At 38.0% G+C, this 17,339-nt stretch overlaps 3 protein-coding genes across 10 annotated transcripts in view; 2 read left to right on the top strand and 1 right to left on the bottom strand.

Moving 5' to 3' along the window:
* Positions 1–64: 64 nt before the first annotated feature.
* Positions 65–4,363, top strand: si:ch211-163l21.11 (inositol 1,4,5-triphosphate receptor associated 2). Of its 6 annotated transcripts, none has more exons than XM_058785733.1 (13): positions 65–193; positions 609–675; positions 767–833; positions 999–1,026; positions 1,248–1,388; positions 1,479–1,610; positions 1,720–1,867; positions 1,957–2,000; positions 2,142–2,192; positions 2,303–2,421; positions 3,507–3,635; positions 3,802–3,915; positions 4,025–4,363. In XM_058785733.1, the coding sequence occupies exons 1-13, from the start codon at positions 131–133 to the stop codon at positions 4,155–4,157; spliced, it is 1,236 nt and encodes a 411-aa protein (XP_058641716.1). In that variant the 5' UTR covers positions 65–130; the 3' UTR covers positions 4,158–4,363. The 6 variants fall into 6 exon arrangements, with proteins under 6 accessions (XP_058641716.1, XP_058641719.1, XP_058641717.1 ...); XM_058785736.1 differs by having other exon boundaries at positions 4,029–4,202; XM_058785737.1 differs by having other exon boundaries at positions 72–203.
* Positions 4,364–17,009, bottom strand: inavaa (innate immunity activator a). Of its 3 annotated transcripts, XM_058785712.1 has the most exons (11): positions 16,857–17,009; positions 16,163–16,351; positions 10,311–10,424; positions 9,850–9,983; positions 8,745–8,867; positions 8,297–8,528; positions 8,132–8,185; positions 7,795–8,020; positions 6,853–7,008; positions 5,925–6,621; positions 4,364–5,831 (listed from the first exon to the last, which is right to left on the bottom strand). In XM_058785712.1, exons 2-11 carry the CDS (start codon positions 16,326–16,328, stop codon positions 5,739–5,741), a joined length of 1,995 nt encoding a protein of 664 aa, XP_058641695.1. In that variant the 5' UTR covers positions 16,329–16,351; positions 16,857–17,009; the 3' UTR covers positions 4,364–5,738. The 3 variants fall into 3 exon arrangements, with proteins under 3 accessions (XP_058641695.1, XP_058641694.1, XP_058641696.1); XM_058785711.1 differs by having other exon boundaries at positions 16,163–17,001; XM_058785713.1 differs by having other exon boundaries at positions 7,795–7,993; positions 16,163–17,001.
* Positions 5,815–17,339, top strand: part of elapor1 (endosome-lysosome associated apoptosis and autophagy regulator 1) — a 30,482-nt gene continuing 18,957 nt past the window's right edge. The window contains exon 1 of the mRNA XM_058785707.1: positions 5,815–5,845. The gene's annotated coding sequence lies outside the window, so the exon portion shown is untranslated. The remainder of the gene's footprint in view (positions 5,846–17,339) is intronic.

Below are 17,339 nucleotides of genomic sequence, written 5' to 3'. Positions count from 1 at the left end.
ATCCATTTTGCCGTTGTTTCGTAGCATTTATTTTTCGCTCAATTCTGGTATTGTCACTAGTGTCTGTGACAGCCATGACTCCTCTAAAACAGCCTCATTAGTCTGCCCGTTTTCTTTACTCTATCTCTTAATGAGATTAAGAGTGTTAGGAGCAGGAATAGAGGTGGAGAGCAAGAAGTCAGCAAATGTCATGGTAAGCAAGCGTAAGTTTATCTTTATTTGGTTTTACTTCGTGGATGTTACGCTGAGCAGAAGCTGTAAATATGAATATTAGAACGACGGTTAATGAGGTTGGGTTGAATTTAAATGTTAGTAGAGGGCTTTTGTTAATAGACGACAAGAATATATTGGCAGAATTAATAACTTTGTGTAGAAAACGTGTTTTTAATGTGTAAAACGTTAATTGTTAAACATTTAATGTTGCTGGGGAATTAAGGATACAGTTGGTTTTTTGCAACTTGGAATTATCAAGATGAACGAAATATAAATATTTTCATTAGCTTTGTTTTTGAGGAAAAATAGTAATTAATCCAATCAGTATATTTATAGTATTATATACTACAGTATGTATTACAATATATTTTGTATAAACAATAACGTCTGATTAGGCCTGTGAAGACCAGCAAGTCCTGACCAACAACCAGACAGAGAACAGTGAGAATGACTCTGTGGAAGGTAATGCCAAAACTATTTACTCACCATACATTCATGCTATACAGGGTATATTAAAGAAGTTTAAGTTTTTTTTTTTCTTTCTCTTTTGAAGGGTCTAGACAGGAGGACCAAACTGCCTTAGAAGAGTCATCTGATATGGTGAGGCTAGGTCCAAACAGGTGATTTATTCAGATATTAACACAAGCTAGTTTTTAATAGCTATCTTTGTTTCAGCCATTCATTTGGTTATCCAGATATTTGATTTTTGGTTTGTGGACATAAATTCCTATAATATCTGTTATTTCACTCCATCTGTATTGTTGGTTATTTCACATTCATCATAGTGTTGACATGACAGAGGAGGAATTGGAGGTCAGTCCTGTTTGACATAGATAGATAGATACATACATACATAAATGGACATTGTGAAGTGATGGTTTTGAAGAATATCAGCTCTCTTTAAAGTCTGGCATGCCTTCATAATTCTGTTCCATGTAGATTGTATTTTTATCTAAATAAATATTTTAAATGGTATTTTAATTTTTTTAATTATTTAATTTAGCTTTTCATTACCTTATAAACCCCCTGCACAGGCTGCTTTCTCTCAGCTGTCTCTGGCCTTTCGCTGTGACCAGTACACACTGTGTCAGAGGCTGGAGACAGAGGAACACGCTCGAGACAATGCCGAGGACAACCTCAAACTGGAAGTGGAAAGAGGCATGGAAGTGCTTGAGGTATGACTACAGTCTGAGAATAGCTTTTGTGAATCATTGCTTTTTTAGATTTAGCCTATGCCAATTATAGAATTGTATTTTTGTCACTAGACACTCAAGGAAATGTGTTTAGATATCAAACGCGCCGGGCTTCTCCAGCGTCTTGAGTTGTGTCTCAACATTATCGGAGGCACCATCGGACGAATCTCCAACACAGCAGAGGTTCTTGGGGCTGCGCATCAGGTATCGGTCCATACTAGATTTTACTCTGGTAGCAAAGCCAGATCCCATTAGATTGGTGGTTCAATCAATGGGCTTTTAATATATTCAATCCCGTTCTGTGTCTGTGTAGGAGGCCAAAGTGAGCCATGCAGTGGAACTGATGGTGGCTCATGTGGAGAACCTGAAGCGCCGTCATGAGAGGAACAGCGCTGAACTGGAGGAGATGAAGAAACAGATGGAGAAAAGCAGCAGAGAGCGACATGTCTGTGAGCAGTGGGGTAGGAAAACACCCATTCAGTTCTTTCACGATGTTAAAGTTACAATTCATCCACTAGCATTTTGAAATAATGTATCTGTGTCACTGCAGAGGAAACTGACGCTATTGAAAAGCTGGAAAAAGACTCACAGAAGGTATTGACTCTGTACTTCGGCTTTATCTTGAAAAATGTGATTTTGTTGTTTGCTTTCTTAATTTATGTAGATATATAATCAATTTATAGTTCAGATGTGTGTTATATGATTTGTATCATCGGTCTCTTTCTTTTGTCTCAGCCTCAGTTACGGCGTAGAATCAGTACAAACATCATTGCAAAGCAAATCCAGGTTGGTGCGCAATGAGTCTCAACTATTCAATTACATTTTAACTACAATAAGCATCTAATCTTAATTTAGTTTAAATGCACTTGTAATTTTCTTTTTGTTTTCATTTGAAGAAGCAAAAAATAAAGGGGTCAGAAGCTATATTATCTTCAGTGACCAATGAGATTTGTGAAGAGATAAAATCAACCACAAAGAAACCAGACCACACAGATGACTGCCAAATGAGCAGAGGGTAATTTTAATACATTTGTATATTTATAGTTGCGATGTAACAGAAGTAGTGACAGATCTTTTCTTCTGTATAGACAGCTTCAGGAGGGACGATGTATTTTTGTAGGCCAAAACCCAGAACAAGTTAGCATTTTAGCACTTTCGGTTCTATCGTTCTGAAGTCAATGTTTGAAGTCAATTTCTTCACTGGGTTTTGGATAAAAGCTTAAAATAAGGTCTGTGGTTAAGACCAGTTCAATTTATTTTCACGTTGTATTCTAAGACCTTAAATATTTGAAAGATTTAAAGCTTTTACGTAGTTTGAAAAAGTCTGAAGTGGTTAAATGGTACTGCAGAGGTTGTCAGAATGTTAAATGCCAACATATCGCGCTGGTAAACTCATCTAATCACTAGTCCGCTTTCACAGCTTCATTGTGTTTATAATCACACTCTTGAAAACTATTTTAACTCAAACTTTCAGAGTAAATAAAGACTGAAAGAGTTGTTGACAGCTTAGTGATTGTGATGCCATGTGATCATGTAGGTAATTTATAGCCTACATTTAGCTTTTTACTTCTGCCAGTTATATTATATACAGAATATTATAATGATGAACAAAATGTGTAAGGATCGTAAACTTGTTTCTACAATAATCCAAAAGCCTATGGCAAAATCCCATTGGGTTTTTGTCCAGGGAAACAGCGTGATGCTAATTTCCAGGTTGGCCTGCAAAAATACCTAATCGCTGTCGTGATGTACATCTGAGGAAACAGATTATCGAAAAAAAATATGTTGGAGTTCTTGATTCAAGTCTTTGTTTTTTTAAACCAATGATATACACAGATGAACCATTCACAATAAAATAATTTATAAAATATATACAGTGAATTTTTATCAACATGAAATCAAATTTTAAACTATTGACTGACTTTATACACATTTCTAATGGATAAAATTAAGTCCTGTCATTTTTTCTTGTTTCATACCCTTTTTTACTTGGGAATACATAACATTTTGGAATAAAATGGGTTGTGAATGCTGTTTTATGCTGACTTACTACAGTATAAGTGTGATTAATAACCACATCCAAGTCTCACATTTCTTTAGGCAAGTAGTACCTCAAGATTTCAGTCCCTCACAAACTGCCACAGTGGATGCTCCTGAGGAGACATCCTCTGCCCAAATTCATCCTAACCAGACTCTGAGTCTTGAGCTGGACCCCTCCTTTGTAAAAAAGTAGGTCACTTTAAACATGGACGCATTATTATTGAAAGTCATGGAGAAAAAGTTTCAGGAATAAACAAACCTTAATGTATCATTGCAGATATAAACAATCCACAAAGATTTATTCTGCTAGTTATCCAGTGGTATATTAACTATTTCATAATTTTGAAAATAACAGACACACAAGTTCACTGCCAGTGTTACCTCATCAAAGGCTGAGGAGGAAGGCGTCGCTGGAGTGCAAGAAATCTGAGCGCCACCTCAGAGACTGTGATGGATGTGTCATTAGCTTGTAAGTTACACTTACTATTAATTTGCACACTGCTTTTTCACATAGGACTTTATTTATTGAATTATTAATCCATACTGATCATTTGTATTGTTTGTGACTCCACCTGCAGACAGCGCCCTCTTATGCAGTGGATGTATCATTGCCGCTGGATAGTCCTTGTCATTTACCTCGCTGTTCTTTGCTCAATCATTATATTAGCCATATTAGTGTGGTTGCTGCAAACCCCTGTCTTATGGATGTGAATATTATAATAAATATCTACAGAAATGTAAATTTGATGAATATGTTAAAAGTAGTGCTGTCAAACGATTAATCGTGATCCACATCCAAAATAAGTTTTTATTTATTTACACACACATACAGTATATATTTTGAAAGTAATTACATATATATACATTTATATATAAACATAACATATTTTCTTAAATATATGTGACCCTGGACCACAAAACCAGTCTTAAGTCGCTGGGGTATATTTGTAGCAATAGCCAAAAATACATTGTATGGGTCAAAATTATCCATTTTTCTTTTATGCCAAAAATCATTAGGATATTAAGTAAAGTGTTCCATGAAGATATTTTGTAAATTTCTTACCGTAAATGTATAAAAACGTTTTGATTAGTAATATGCATTGCTAAGAACTTAATTTGGACAACTTTAAAGGCGATTTTCTCAATATTTAGATTTTTTTGCACCCTCAGATTGCAGATTTTCAAATAGTTTTATCTCGGCCAAATATTGTCCGATCCTAACAAACGATACATCAATGGAAAGCCTATTTATTCAGCTTTCAGAATCTCAATTTTGAAAAATTGACAGTTAAGACTGGTTTTGTGGTCCAGGGTCACATATACATGCGATGTGTTTGCATTTGTATATATAAAATAAATATACACATTCGTATATTATGTAAACAAAAACTTTTATTTTGGATGTGATTAATTGTTTGACAGCACTAATTAAAAGCACTGTTGATAGCTCTTAGTTACTATTTGGTAGGTTTTAACTTTGTTTTAGGGGAAACTGTTTCATGTATAGTTGGAAATGGTCTCAATAAAAGTCTTACACTAGCAATCATGTCAATGTATACTCTCCATCTGTTTTCTATAATGTCAATGTGAAATATCTGAAAATGTGACAATGCACAAGACAATAATGAGGATCTGTAATATTGTTTATTAAAGTATTATAAATAATATAAAATATATTTCATAATTAGTTAGTGTACAAACAGGAAGTAAAACTTCTGCATTTGGTATTATTAAAACTCACAGATGGATTATTCTTACAATGCATATTACAGTAGCAGAGCAACACTTAACTAATTAAAAAAAAAAATGTTAGGAAAGGGGTAATATTAATTCACAAATAAAAAATATAATGGAAAAATAATATATTAATTGTGTTAAATTAAATAAAATCATGGGGAAACTAAGACATTATGTAATACATTAATTATGAAGAATCGTGTACCAGACACAAATATATACTAAATGATGTCATTTCCATGAGGGAATTCATTTGCAAAAGGTGGGCCACACTCTCCTGACATCAATAAAATCACAATTATATTATACATTCATCATAAACATCTGGCATGATGCCTTACAAGGAAGTCTTAGACTTGAAATTTAATCACAAATGTAGGCATATATGGAATTGAGGCATACACTGGCTCAGCTCCAACTTGGTCAAAAAGTCGGTGAGAATGAACATAATCAGACTACATCAGTGAGTCCATTGGCTCAATAAATAAAAATAAAGACATGTACAATGAGAGCACTTATTCTCTGTGTCATCTCCTCCAGGTTTCTTCTACCTGGTTACACCTGACTCACAATCTCAGAGTCTTCCTCTTCGAACCACTGCAGCGGCGTTCCATCCGAAGCCCTATGCAGAATCACCTTCTGAGAAACCTGGATAGAAACAAGTATGTTTATTATTTACCAAGAACGGATTTCAATTATGAAACTGGTACTGATAAACGCACATATTGTTCACATCTTTACCTGTTTATGAGAGGGAATCTGGTGGTAGGGCGGCGGCTCTGGGCGCTTGATTCGAATCGATCCTTGCCGCTCATGTGAGCGAGGTTTGGATATGACTATATTGTTTTTCTGGTGCCAGGTTTTAAGCTCCCCTGATACCACATCTCGAGGAAGCACACGGCTGGGGTGGTTGGGATATTCTCTTAGTGACATTGTGCGGACCACCTTTGTGTATGGCGGGGGAGGCTTGAGCATTCGTTTGGGTGAGGTAACCTCGCCTTGTTGGGGTTTATTGGTATGTACAGGATCAGATTGTGAATTCTGTCTGAGTTGCAGCCTCGCTATGTCTGCCTGAAGTGGTGTCCCATTGCTAATCTTCACTCGATTGGGGCCGGGCACGAGGTTAGGTGGGTTTTTGTTGTTGTTTTTGAGTGTACTGTGGGTGTTGAGCTGGCTTGGTCCGTTATTTGGAGCGGTGCGATGGTAGCCGTATGGAGGCGGACAGGGTTTAGGTGCCTCAGTGGTCGTCTCTCGGCTGGAGGAACTGCTATACGAGGAAATGGAAAGCTCGGAGCTGCTGTCTTCAGAGCTGCACTGATATAAACGTTGAACTGAGTAGGCTAATGCGAAATCGGTCACTCGTCGACGTGGCAGCTTTGTCCGGCCCCGTCCCAGGTCTGAGCTGGCCTTGGTCAATTCTGGTTTGCTTCTGGGAAGCCTATTTGAGAGGAGATGATAACAGATTAGTAAGGCAAGACATTTCCACAGATGGAATAGAATAGAAATACAAATTTTGCTCATTAATAAACTTATCAATCAAAAATATTTAAATGCAACTGTTTCACCAAATATTTTTGTATGTGACAAAGTCTTGTTATCATTTTAAGCCATGTATTTGACAAACAGCTATTCAGACAATCCTGAAGTACCAATACTGTAAATGAATTACCTGAAGGACTGTGAGAACTGTCGGCGCAGTGGCAGCTCTGGGGTGGAGGGGGCGCTGTTTGGCTGATTGTTTCGCACTGGCAGACTCTTAAACACAAACTGGGGCGCTGGAGGAAGTTCTGCCATTCTTGTGTCTGTTGGTGAGCCTGTTGGACTGCTGCTGACACAGAAGCACAACTGTTTTTAATATTGATAATAATGTCTCTGCACCAAATAAGCATACTGGGATGATTTTTGATGGATCACTTAAGACTACTGAAAATTCAGCTTTGCCATCACAGGAGTAAATTACATTTCAAATATTTAAAATAGAAAACAGACTAAATTGTAATAACATTTCACAATATTACTGTTTTTACTGTAAGTTAAATAAATGCAGCCTTGATGAGCACAAGACACTTAAAAAGGTAACACTTTACTTAAAGCATTTATGTATAATGCATAATAAAAGTAGTTTTAATGCATCAATTATGCCTTGTAATGCAGCTTATAATCTCATGAATAATTGTAACCACGGTTAATACATTATAATGCTTATCAATTCATTGCATTATACATAAAGGCTTAAAGCAGTGGTTTTCAATCTCAGCCTCGACTCCACTGTTTCAGACATTTTGCATGTCTCCCTTATCTGACACACTCATTTGAGTTCATGGAGCTCTTTCCTAATGAGCTGATGATCTGAATCAGGTGTGTAAATTAGGGAGACATGCAAAATGTGCAGAGCTGTGGGTCCCCAGGAACAAGTTTGAAAACCACTGGCTTAAAGTAAAGTGTTACCAAAAAATCTTACCAACCCCAAACATTTGAACAGTAAGGTGTATGTTAACCAAATGCTCTATCAAGTACCTTTAAAACAGCTCTGACAACACAAAGTAAAGGTTTGCTTATATTGCAATTAAATATCTACCATGGGACTCAAAGCTAGAATATCCCACAGTACCTTGAGCGGCTGCTGCAGGCAGAGTGAGAAGGTTTTTGTTTCTGGTAGGGCTGGTCCAAGCTGGACTCCTTCCATGGAGAGTTCTGGATGGGTGAGGCATCATAGTCCAGACTGGAACTGGAGCTCGATTGCTTTGGGCCGTTATTGGGCAAGAGAGTCAGACACTGGAAACCGCTGTCTGCTGAAGACCCCAGAACGGCTGGAGAAAAGGGAGCAGAGTCTGAGTCTGTAGATAAAAGACAACTTTTTCTAAATGAGCGAACGCCTAGAGTCTAGACATGAAAAACAGTGGAGTGCGAACATTTGAGTTTGAGGAAATAAAGGGTTGCTTACTTACCATCATCCAAGGCAACAGCATCAGACAGTGAGCTGTCATCAGACATACAAAGATCTGGAATGGACCAACAAATATTTGTTTATTCATATTATATCTTTTTAGTAATACAGTCAATCGCTTTTATAATGCTTAAAATTTTGTTCATGTGAGAATCGACTGGCTGACCTCTCTGTCTGGAAGAACAGCAGGTCTGTGGAGAGACACAGCCGTGGTTGATGCGGTGTTTTAGTATCACATCCTGCAGCTCTTTCAGCTTCTTCTCTTCACGTTTACACTGCTGCAGTCGGCTTTTCCTCACCGGTTTGCTGATGTGCTCCTCGAGGGAGAGCTTTCGGGCTGCCTCATAAATCTGCCGCTGCAGGGCGAGATCAGCCTCGAGCGCGTGCAGCTCAGACTCCTGGAGACAAACATTTCAGGGTGTAACTGCACGATTACAAGCTAGAAATGCTGAAATATGCATTAAACGCACCTCGTAAAAATCTTTTTCCATATAAGTGGAACGGTTTCACCACCATAAATAATATCTTTTAAAACTAGCCAGGTTGGCTCAAATAACAGTCAGTTGCATTAAAGCTATTAAAGTAATCTCTGTGTAGAAACTGTGGCCTATTACCTCGCCATCTTGTGAAATAAAACCCTCATCCAGTTTGAAAGCAGCTCCGATGCGACGCCGGACCTGTGGAGGCTTCTCGTCAGGCAGGAGAGGGTAATCGGAGGGCAGCTTTCCAGTCAGCTCCTGTTAAAACAAAGGGCATTTTAATCTCAAAGAAAACAAACTTTGTGTTTGTCAGTCAATGCAAAACAAAAAAAAATCTTTGAGCGAGCAGATGCTCGTCTTTATATTATCGAAGTGTCCACAAAGAGATTTCTATGGTGTAATGATTAGGCCCTTAAATCTTCTCCCTGCTTGGCCAATAGTGAATGACAGACATGTGGGTTAACATGCAAAGAAGCATCTGTTTCTTGGACATTGCTTTAGTGCCTCTATTGAAGGGCTGTATTGAAGAACAAGAAAAAGCCCAGCTTAATCAGAGCAATCTGATTTACGCTTACGGGCCAGCTGACTTTCCTACTGAAACTTTACTATTCTTTTGAAACTCTGACACAATGTGTGTGCAAAGTAATTTATGCTTGCACGTAATAGAGTACTTTTCAAAAGTTTAGGATCAGTAAGATTTTATCATGGTTTTTGAGCAAGAAAACCATTTTCAATCTTTATAAAAATAAGAAATAAGCAGCAAATCAGCATATCAGAATGATTTCTGAAGGATTATGTGACACTGAAGACTGGAGTAATGGCTGCTGAAAATTCAGCTTTGCATCACAGGATTACATGACAAAATATAATAAAACTGTTATTTTAAATTGAAACAATATTTTATAAGATTACTGTTTCATTGTAATTTTGAAATCACAAAAAGAATGGCTCTTTTTTTCGGTTGATGGCTTAAAACATTTTTGAAATTTCTATGAAGAAAATTAATGGGAAATATCATATTGGCTGCCAGTTTTTCCAAGCAGATTTTTGGTCACAATTCAAGAATTTTCCACAGACCCTCTATTTGTGATGGTTTAATTTACATGTAAATATAAGTCCCATGCTTTAAAATATAATAAAAATAAAAATAATATATATATAATGTATGTGTGTGTGATACATGATGTCTGTGAATTTAGCAGAGATGGCAATACTGATGGCACATTTTTTTGTCACTCACAGCCTCTCTAATGCAGAGTTTCTTTAGCTCCAAGACACAAAGCTCCAGTCTGTCCTCAAGGGCCTGCTGTTTCAGCCTCATGGCACGTGTGTGAGTGTTCAGGTCCTTCACCGGCGACGTGGGACTGTCTGGGCCTGGATATCACAACAGATTTCATTACACAAGAGCACACACATACAGGGGGCTAGCATTTGGCCTACCCTGACACAATGAACTCTAGTGCTCATGTAAGAAACTAGAGTTTGGGTATCTGACTTTCCTCCAATTCCTGTGTTCTTAACACAAAAAAAATACATTTAGATAAAAAAAAAGCTAGAAAACTTCACTAATGTTTATTAACTGGTATACTGATAAAAAAAATCTGTTTTTTGGGGACTACAGCACCAAATTTGCATTCTGCTCCCTCCTAAATATCATTTATCATTAAAAATACAAAAACAAAAAAAAACAAAAGCACTCACCAGAGTTCAAAATGATCCCGCTATCAGAGTCACTGATCTCCTCCTTACAATCCATGTTTATTTTTGTTACTCTGCAGTTTTCAACAATATCCGAGTTCAGTCTGCAGATGTGACCTGTTGATGGGGAAGAGAAAAGACTGAAATCCGTCGTTTGATTTCAAGCGCTATCCATTTACTACTGCTCTTCAGTCCAGCAACCACTAAGTAAATTTGCCTTCCAAATAGTGGCTTGTGGCTGTGCAATTATGTAAAACCGAACCTCCCGAGGAGAACCCTTCACAGGCACCTCAGCGTCTCCTCCACATCTGACAAAGCAACTAGTCTTTCGCCTCATCCACCCCTATTTCAGTCTGCGCACACACACGCACACCCCCCAAATGTTTGAATGTCTCAAAACACAATAGCCGCGCGCCCAGAGTTGACCGCACACATGTGGGGGTCTTATCCTTCCCATACAGCACCATAGCAACCTGGATCACTATGACCAAGCAGGCGTGTGTGAATTGTGATGAAGTGTGTTTGGGGGAAAACTAGAAGTCAACAGATGGCAGAAGGGACTCTCCCCCTCCCAAAGACTGCACCTGTTCTCTCCAAGACCCCCTCTCTTTCTTTCAGTGCCCACTCGCCGCAGCTTTGAAGTGGAACAATGTGTCCATGCTGATACAGCCTCAGGCGGGACATGCTGATAACTTAGATAACCATGTCAGGGATTCTCTTATTACCATGAAGAAAACTTACAGGCAAAGTTTTTCTAAGGGATTGTTAGAAATAATGTTTAGGGATCTCTGACTGTGACATCTCAGATTTCACAGGCCTCAGTATGGAGAAAGTAAGATGAGGAGATACCGCTGTGACATTTACATAAAGTCTTGTTCTGTTATTATAAAGGAACATGTTAATGCATTGGGCAGAGTTTGAATGACAAATCAGATCCTCTTACAGATGTAAAAGGAATCAAACAAGCGGGAAACTTTTCTGTTTAAAGGGGAAGTTTACCCAAAAATGAGAGTGGATAAATCGTGGCAGAATTCAAATGAAAGCCAATGGGGTTCAAAACAACACTGGACCCTACTGACTTGCATTATATGGAAAACATTTTTATTTTAATTTTTGTGTTCCACAGAAGAAAGTGGCCTAAAGTTTGGAACAACATTAGGATGAGTAAATTATGACTGAATTGTCATCATCTTGAGTTTCAGGATTACAAAAGATCCTTTCATATCCAGTAACAAGATTTGAGGAAGATACTAGCTCAATTTATGACATATGCAACACTACTTTTTTGAAGTCCTACAAAAAAGTAAGCGGTTTCATTTCCTGAGAAAATAAAGGCAAGTTACATCAACCATTATCAAACCTAGGCCTCATGTATAAAGACGTGCATAGAATGATCCTAAATGTGAACATGCAACAGTTTTTTGAAATGTTCCTATGACTGATTTATAAAATATTAATATAATATGCACAAAAAAACATTCCTTAAATGTATCCCTCTTACATACACACATATTTATATATTCATTCATTCATTCATTCCAGGAAATCAAATATCTAATTAATGAATTAAATTAAATCATGTAATACCCACAACACAGTTAAAATGACTAATGTGCACATACAATAATATTTAAGCATATTGTGATTGTCTAGTTATTTATTTTTACATTTTCATAATCAGTGGACTATTTGAATCACTGGTATATATGGCGTAAAAAGTTTGTATGGATGTTATGCAACAGTTTTGACATATTGGATGAAATCCATGGAATTTAGGATCAAATCCAATCATGCGTGCGTTTTAGAAATAGGGCCCATGGCTCCTTGTTATATCTAATGAGCGCTGGTGTCAAGCACTCAAAAATCTAGGGCAGACGCTGTATTTATATAAATGCTATTTTGGGGGAAATCTAGTTGCCCACCCACATCACTAGGGACAACATCCCTGCTAATGAGTCGGTGTGGATCCTTATCATCCCTCTTCCTGAGTTCTGAGGAAGAAAATTTAACAGGATGTGATTGTGGAGCTTCTAAAGGCTCCATCCTCATTCAGTTCTGTAACTCATGTGGATGGATGCAGCTCAGCACAATAGAAGGCAGCCTGCTCCATCAGACACTCCAACGACTGAAAAAATACCAGCAAAGCTCTGTGTCAACAAGCCCGAGTGGCCAGTTTGCTGAGAGGACAGTATCTGCTGATACAACAAGACTTACAGAGGGCAAAAGAAAGGCTGATGAAACTGCAGTAGGAATTAGGTCACTGTGACAAACTGTGCTTTATTAAACAAAAAGCAACTCCCAATTTTAGTTCACCCCAAAATTATCATTCTGCCAACATTGACTCACCCTCACGTCTTTGAAAACCTGTATGACTTTCTGCCATGGAACACATACAAAGAAATATTGAAAACTGTGAAATAAGTGTCTTGAATTTTGTTCTTGTTTTCTCGCACAAAGATATTGTTTGACTTCAGAAGACTAACATGTTTTTTAATGCATGGAACTTGTAAAGACAAATGATAACACTTGTGTTTCCACTGCAGTAAGTATTGTATCTAATCAGAATGTAATCATGCCAAGTCAATATAGCACATGGGTCAAAGTTTATGATTAATTTATGGTGCTTTTGCATCATTTTTGATGCTTGAAAGCTTCAGTCTCCCTTCATTGTAAATGAAGACTGTATATATGCACCAAGACAGTTTAAATGGGAGAAACTGCAATGCACAATATAGCCTTCTAAATAAAAGAGCCAGTCACCACATTGCCAGTTGTTCCTACATTTTTTTCAGAATAAATTTTAGTACCTACACTCTCAGAAATAAAGGTACAAAAGCTGTCACTGGGGCAGTACCTTTTCAAAAGGTATACTTTTGTACCTATTAGGTTCAAATATGTACAATTTAAGTACTAATATGTACTTTTAAGGTACCAAAATGGACCCTTTAGGTATAAACATGTACCTTTTGAAAAGGTACCGCCCCAGTGACAGCTTTTGTACCTTTATTCCTGAGAGTGTACGTAATTAGTGAATCATGATTTATTCATGAAAACATTCATTCACACCCAAATTTGCCCAACATTTGTGGGGCAGTTCATGTTTGATTTTATTCCTGATTTGAAATGTGATTTAAAGGTGCCATAGAATGCATTGATACAATGTTTTAAATTGTTCTCTGATATCTACATAGAAGCTACGTGGCTTATGTAAGGGCAAACATTCTCCAGAAACAGTTTTACATGTCCATTTACAACCCTAGAATTTTATCCCTATAATGAAACGGTCTGTTATTGGCTTTGGAAGGGTCATGAATAATAATATTGAGCTCTGCTCTGATTGGCTGTTTCACAGTGCTGCTCATTTCAGTAGCTTACAGGAAGGAAACAGAGAAAATATATATTTCAATACTTTCTCGCGCAGTTATATCGTTGGGTAATTATACTGTAAATAAAATGCGGGCATCAGGGAGCTGCTATTAATATTCTGGGCATTGAAACTGCTTTCAAATGCACGATCGCTTTTTAGTTTCACTTTCGCTTTGGAGATTCGCTATCGCACGAACTCTGTTTATACTATGGAGCGGCAGTACTAACCACACATTTTACAAGATCTGATGCTTGTCAGTGGTGCTCAGGATCTGTAAATCAATCGCCATCATCCTCAGTCATCTCTTCTTACTCTGTTTATGTGGTAAGTGAAATCTTATGTAATTTAACAGGCTACCGATAGCAAGGAGCTAACCATGTCCCTTTAGTGGCTTGCGTTATTTTATTAGAACGCGTTATTTTCTTTCCGTGCCTTTCTGAATACACACAAACCCATCCCTGCACTTCACATCCCCTGCACAGCCTGGAACATAACATTTATTTCCATGATCTGCCATTTTCGCTGTTGTCCTCGCTTGTTTCTTCACAATACCTGCAGAACTTCTGATGGTTCGGCTGGCGGCTGGCCTAGAACATGGGCGTGTATATGCAAATGTTGGAGGCGTAACTATTAGTGATCCTGGCTGTTAAGTCACAGTCGGTGTTATGTTCTGATTCACCTATTTTTCAGTGGTCTTTTTTATTCACGAGATTTACATAAGGAGGAAACAATGGTGTTTGATGCTCATGGTATGTCATTTCCATGTACAGAACTGTTATTATTCAACTATACCAAGGTAAATACAGTTTTCCATTCTATAGCACCTTAAAATATGAATTTGGCAAGCAGTTTTTGAAACGTAAGTATTTCACCATTCAAGATGTCACTACATGCCTAATATTTCCCAAATCGCCATTAAATGAATTTCCTTGAAAGTCAACGTGTTGTAAACGTGTGAAAAGGAGCAATCAGCACAATCTTCAGAACTTCTCTTTTTGTGTTCCAAAGAAGAAATGAAATCACAAGGGGACGGGATGAGTAAATCACCTACTCCTTTCTAACCCACAAACTGTACTCGCAAGGACCTCCACCCTGAAAACACATTAGGTCTGTCATGATTACAAAGCACATTAAGCTCAGAAGAGCAGACAGGACGTAGTCTTCTCGACAGAGATCTCAGCAGCAGAAGAATAACACAACAGATCCACCCATCCTCTCTCGCAGTCAAGCGTAAAGATGAGACATCAGCGAATAAGCCAATTTTCAATAGTCTGCAATTCTCATGTCATCTCCGCCAGATTCCCAAACACCCTTTCCCATGAGTCTGTGGGGCTGTGATCTATTGGAATGCCTACTCGGCCAATTTCATTACCACTGCGGCCAGGTCTGGAATTCCCAGAGAGGGCCAGAGCTTGGAAAGTCTGACGGGAGACTTGAACACGGCCCAGATTGTATGCGGAGCCTGTTATTATAGAGATGCTGAATCGTGTGGATGCAGATGTTATGGGAGCGACAGAATTTGGTGTGTGACTTATTTCCACAGCTGGTGCAAAGCCAAAAACCAGTCGAATGTTAATGAAGCCATGCAAAACATGGCGGAGAGCAAGAAAGAGAGAGTGAGTGTGTGAAGAGACTTGAAAGACAGTCTTTGTGATTCCACTTCTCTCCTTTCATCATGCCACTCAATGAAAATGAAGCGATTGATCAGAATGCATGACAAAACCCTCTCAAAGACGAAAACACCTTTTGCTAATAAATTAAAGAAAGTTTCTCTGCCAGTGTAAACAGACTCATTCTCCTTTATGAATGGACATTCACTTCAATATGTATTCCAGTACAAAGTTAATTGAGATACACCATGGATTTCTGGAAAAAAGATCAACCCTTTATACAAATAATAATGGCTTTAACTGTATGTAAAATGTTCCTTTTAATTAACTTTTAACAGACCTAATGTCTAGAATGGCTGTACTAATACCAGTGGATCTGGATCAGTGGTAAACAACACTTGCAAGCACTAAGAAACATGTCTTTTAAATGCATGGAACTTGTGTAGATAAATATTATTGTAGTAGGTATTCCATTTAATCAATGCAATTATGCCATCAGCATCTAAACCAACTCGGGCCCCATAAATATCATGCAATTCAGATTTCATTTTATTAGTGACGGTCTTTAATAATTTGCATGCTTTGAAAGGGGTTGGATGACCTTATAAGCACCAAGGAATGAAATGGTCAGCATTTATGTCTGTTGTAAATGTAGGTTTAAGTCCCAAAAACATCAAATGCACTCAAAACACATTTAAGAACATGAGTACAGAGCTTATCAAAGAATTAGCGCATGCCTTCAAATGAATGATTTCATGGAGCCTTTGTGCAAAGCTTTAATCAAATGTATTTTATATGTGGAATTACATTTATGCCACAAAAAAAAGATAATACACAAATGTAATATTTCTTAATATAAATATGTATTTTTACCATACCTTTCTTTGCAGTATCCAGCCCAATACACACCCTCCGTTCACTCCATTCCCGCAGATGCGCGTGTGCCGGTGACTCCACAGTGCGGCTGGATGTGGAGTCTTTACTCAAGCCAGCCAAAAGCCACTGGACTGTACCAATCGTATTTGCGCAGGGGGAGAGTGCCATGTAGTTGAAATATTCTCCAGTTTCTATTTATAAAGTAACATACGTATTAACATTAATAGACGCCTACTTAAGATTTTAATGAGGAAAAATTTTAAACTGTGCTTGTTAACAAGTTTAGAAGTACAAAACCGGGCGATACCACTGCAACTGCCCCCTATCGCGAATGTTTGTCTAGATGCTTCGTAAGCGTGCGTGATCTTTTGAAGGCAGCACACGCTTCTTTTGCGATAGGCGTGTCTAGAGCCAGCGGGAGAAAACCGAGACAATAAGAGTTAAACAAGAGGACAGCTGGCGAATAGTCCTCTGGACTGTATGAATTGTGTCCGAAATGGCATGCTGCCACAACTTGATTGTTTTGCTGCATGGCGACATGCCCAACCCTCTTCAAAGTAATTTGCTGAAAGAGTATTTGTCGTAACTGTCGTCAGCCTATAAAGATATATAAATTTTGAGAGCACAACATGGCTCGAGTTTCTTCCTACAAACGTTTCTTTGTCGATTTGCTTCCCATTTGCCTCCTGTTGTTACCTTCCTGATAAAGGCGGGCTACGGCAGATGGTCAGGCTTTCTTGAGTCGTGACTCCCTGAATTTAAAGATCAGCTAATTAAACTGAGGCATTTCCATGTGCAAAGAAGAGTCCGTGGAGATTTCTCTCCGTGCTGGCGAGGTGCAGAAGTGCCACCCATAAATGCAAAGGCAGCGACACACCGAATCGATTTGGGAATTCTAGTGTAGAGGAAAAAAAAAAAAAAAAGACCCCACAAAAAAAACAAAACGAGGCTCAGAGCGAGTAGACAAAAGTTATTTTTCCATTTAAAAAGAAAAGACCATGCTAGGATATTATGGTCCTGAGATTTTGTCATTTGGTTGCTAGGAAGCAACTGACTTTTCAATATGAAAGTCCCATTGAAGTATGACAGTTTGGTCACCTGCTTGACAAAAGTTGTATGTCAAATAGGAAAGTCGTAGTATAAGTCTAAAAGTATTATGCGGTTACTGGTGAAGGAAGG

This window comes from Onychostoma macrolepis, chromosome 08, assembly GCF_012432095.1.
Source record: "Onychostoma macrolepis isolate SWU-2019 chromosome 08, ASM1243209v1, whole genome shotgun sequence".
NCBI classification, from domain to species: Eukaryota; Metazoa; Chordata; class Actinopteri; order Cypriniformes; family Cyprinidae; genus Onychostoma; species Onychostoma macrolepis.
This window is presented reverse-complemented; position numbering and strand designations above follow the sequence as displayed.

What these genes read in the sequence shown, in the direction of transcription:
- si:ch211-163l21.11 (XM_058785733.1), top strand. Translation starts at nt 131, where the DNA reads ATGAGATTAAGAGTGTTAGGAGCAGGAATAGAGGTGGAGAGCAAGAAG. An exon ending in GTGAGGCTAGGTCCAAACAG is followed by an intron (nt 834 to 998) that starts GTGATTTATTCA and finishes CATTCATCATAG; the next exon opens with TGTTGACATGACAGAGGAGG. An exon ending in GACTGCCAAATGAGCAGAGG is followed by an intron (nt 2,422 to 3,506) that starts GTAATTTTAATA and finishes ACATTTCTTTAG; the next exon opens with GCAAGTAGTACCTCAAGATT.
- inavaa (XM_058785712.1), bottom strand. Translation starts at nt 16,328, where the DNA reads ATGGCACTCTCCCCCTGCGCAAATACGATTGGTACAGTCCAGTGGCTT. An exon ending in TGCTGTTGCCTTGGATGATG is followed by an intron (nt 8,021 to 8,131) that starts GTAAGTAAGCAA and finishes TTTTATCTACAG; the next exon opens with ACTCAGACTCTGCTCCCTTT. An exon ending in GCCTGCAGCAGCCGCTCAAG is followed by an intron (nt 7,009 to 7,794) that starts GTACTGTGGGAT and finishes CTGTGTCAGCAG; the next exon opens with CAGTCCAACAGGCTCACCAA.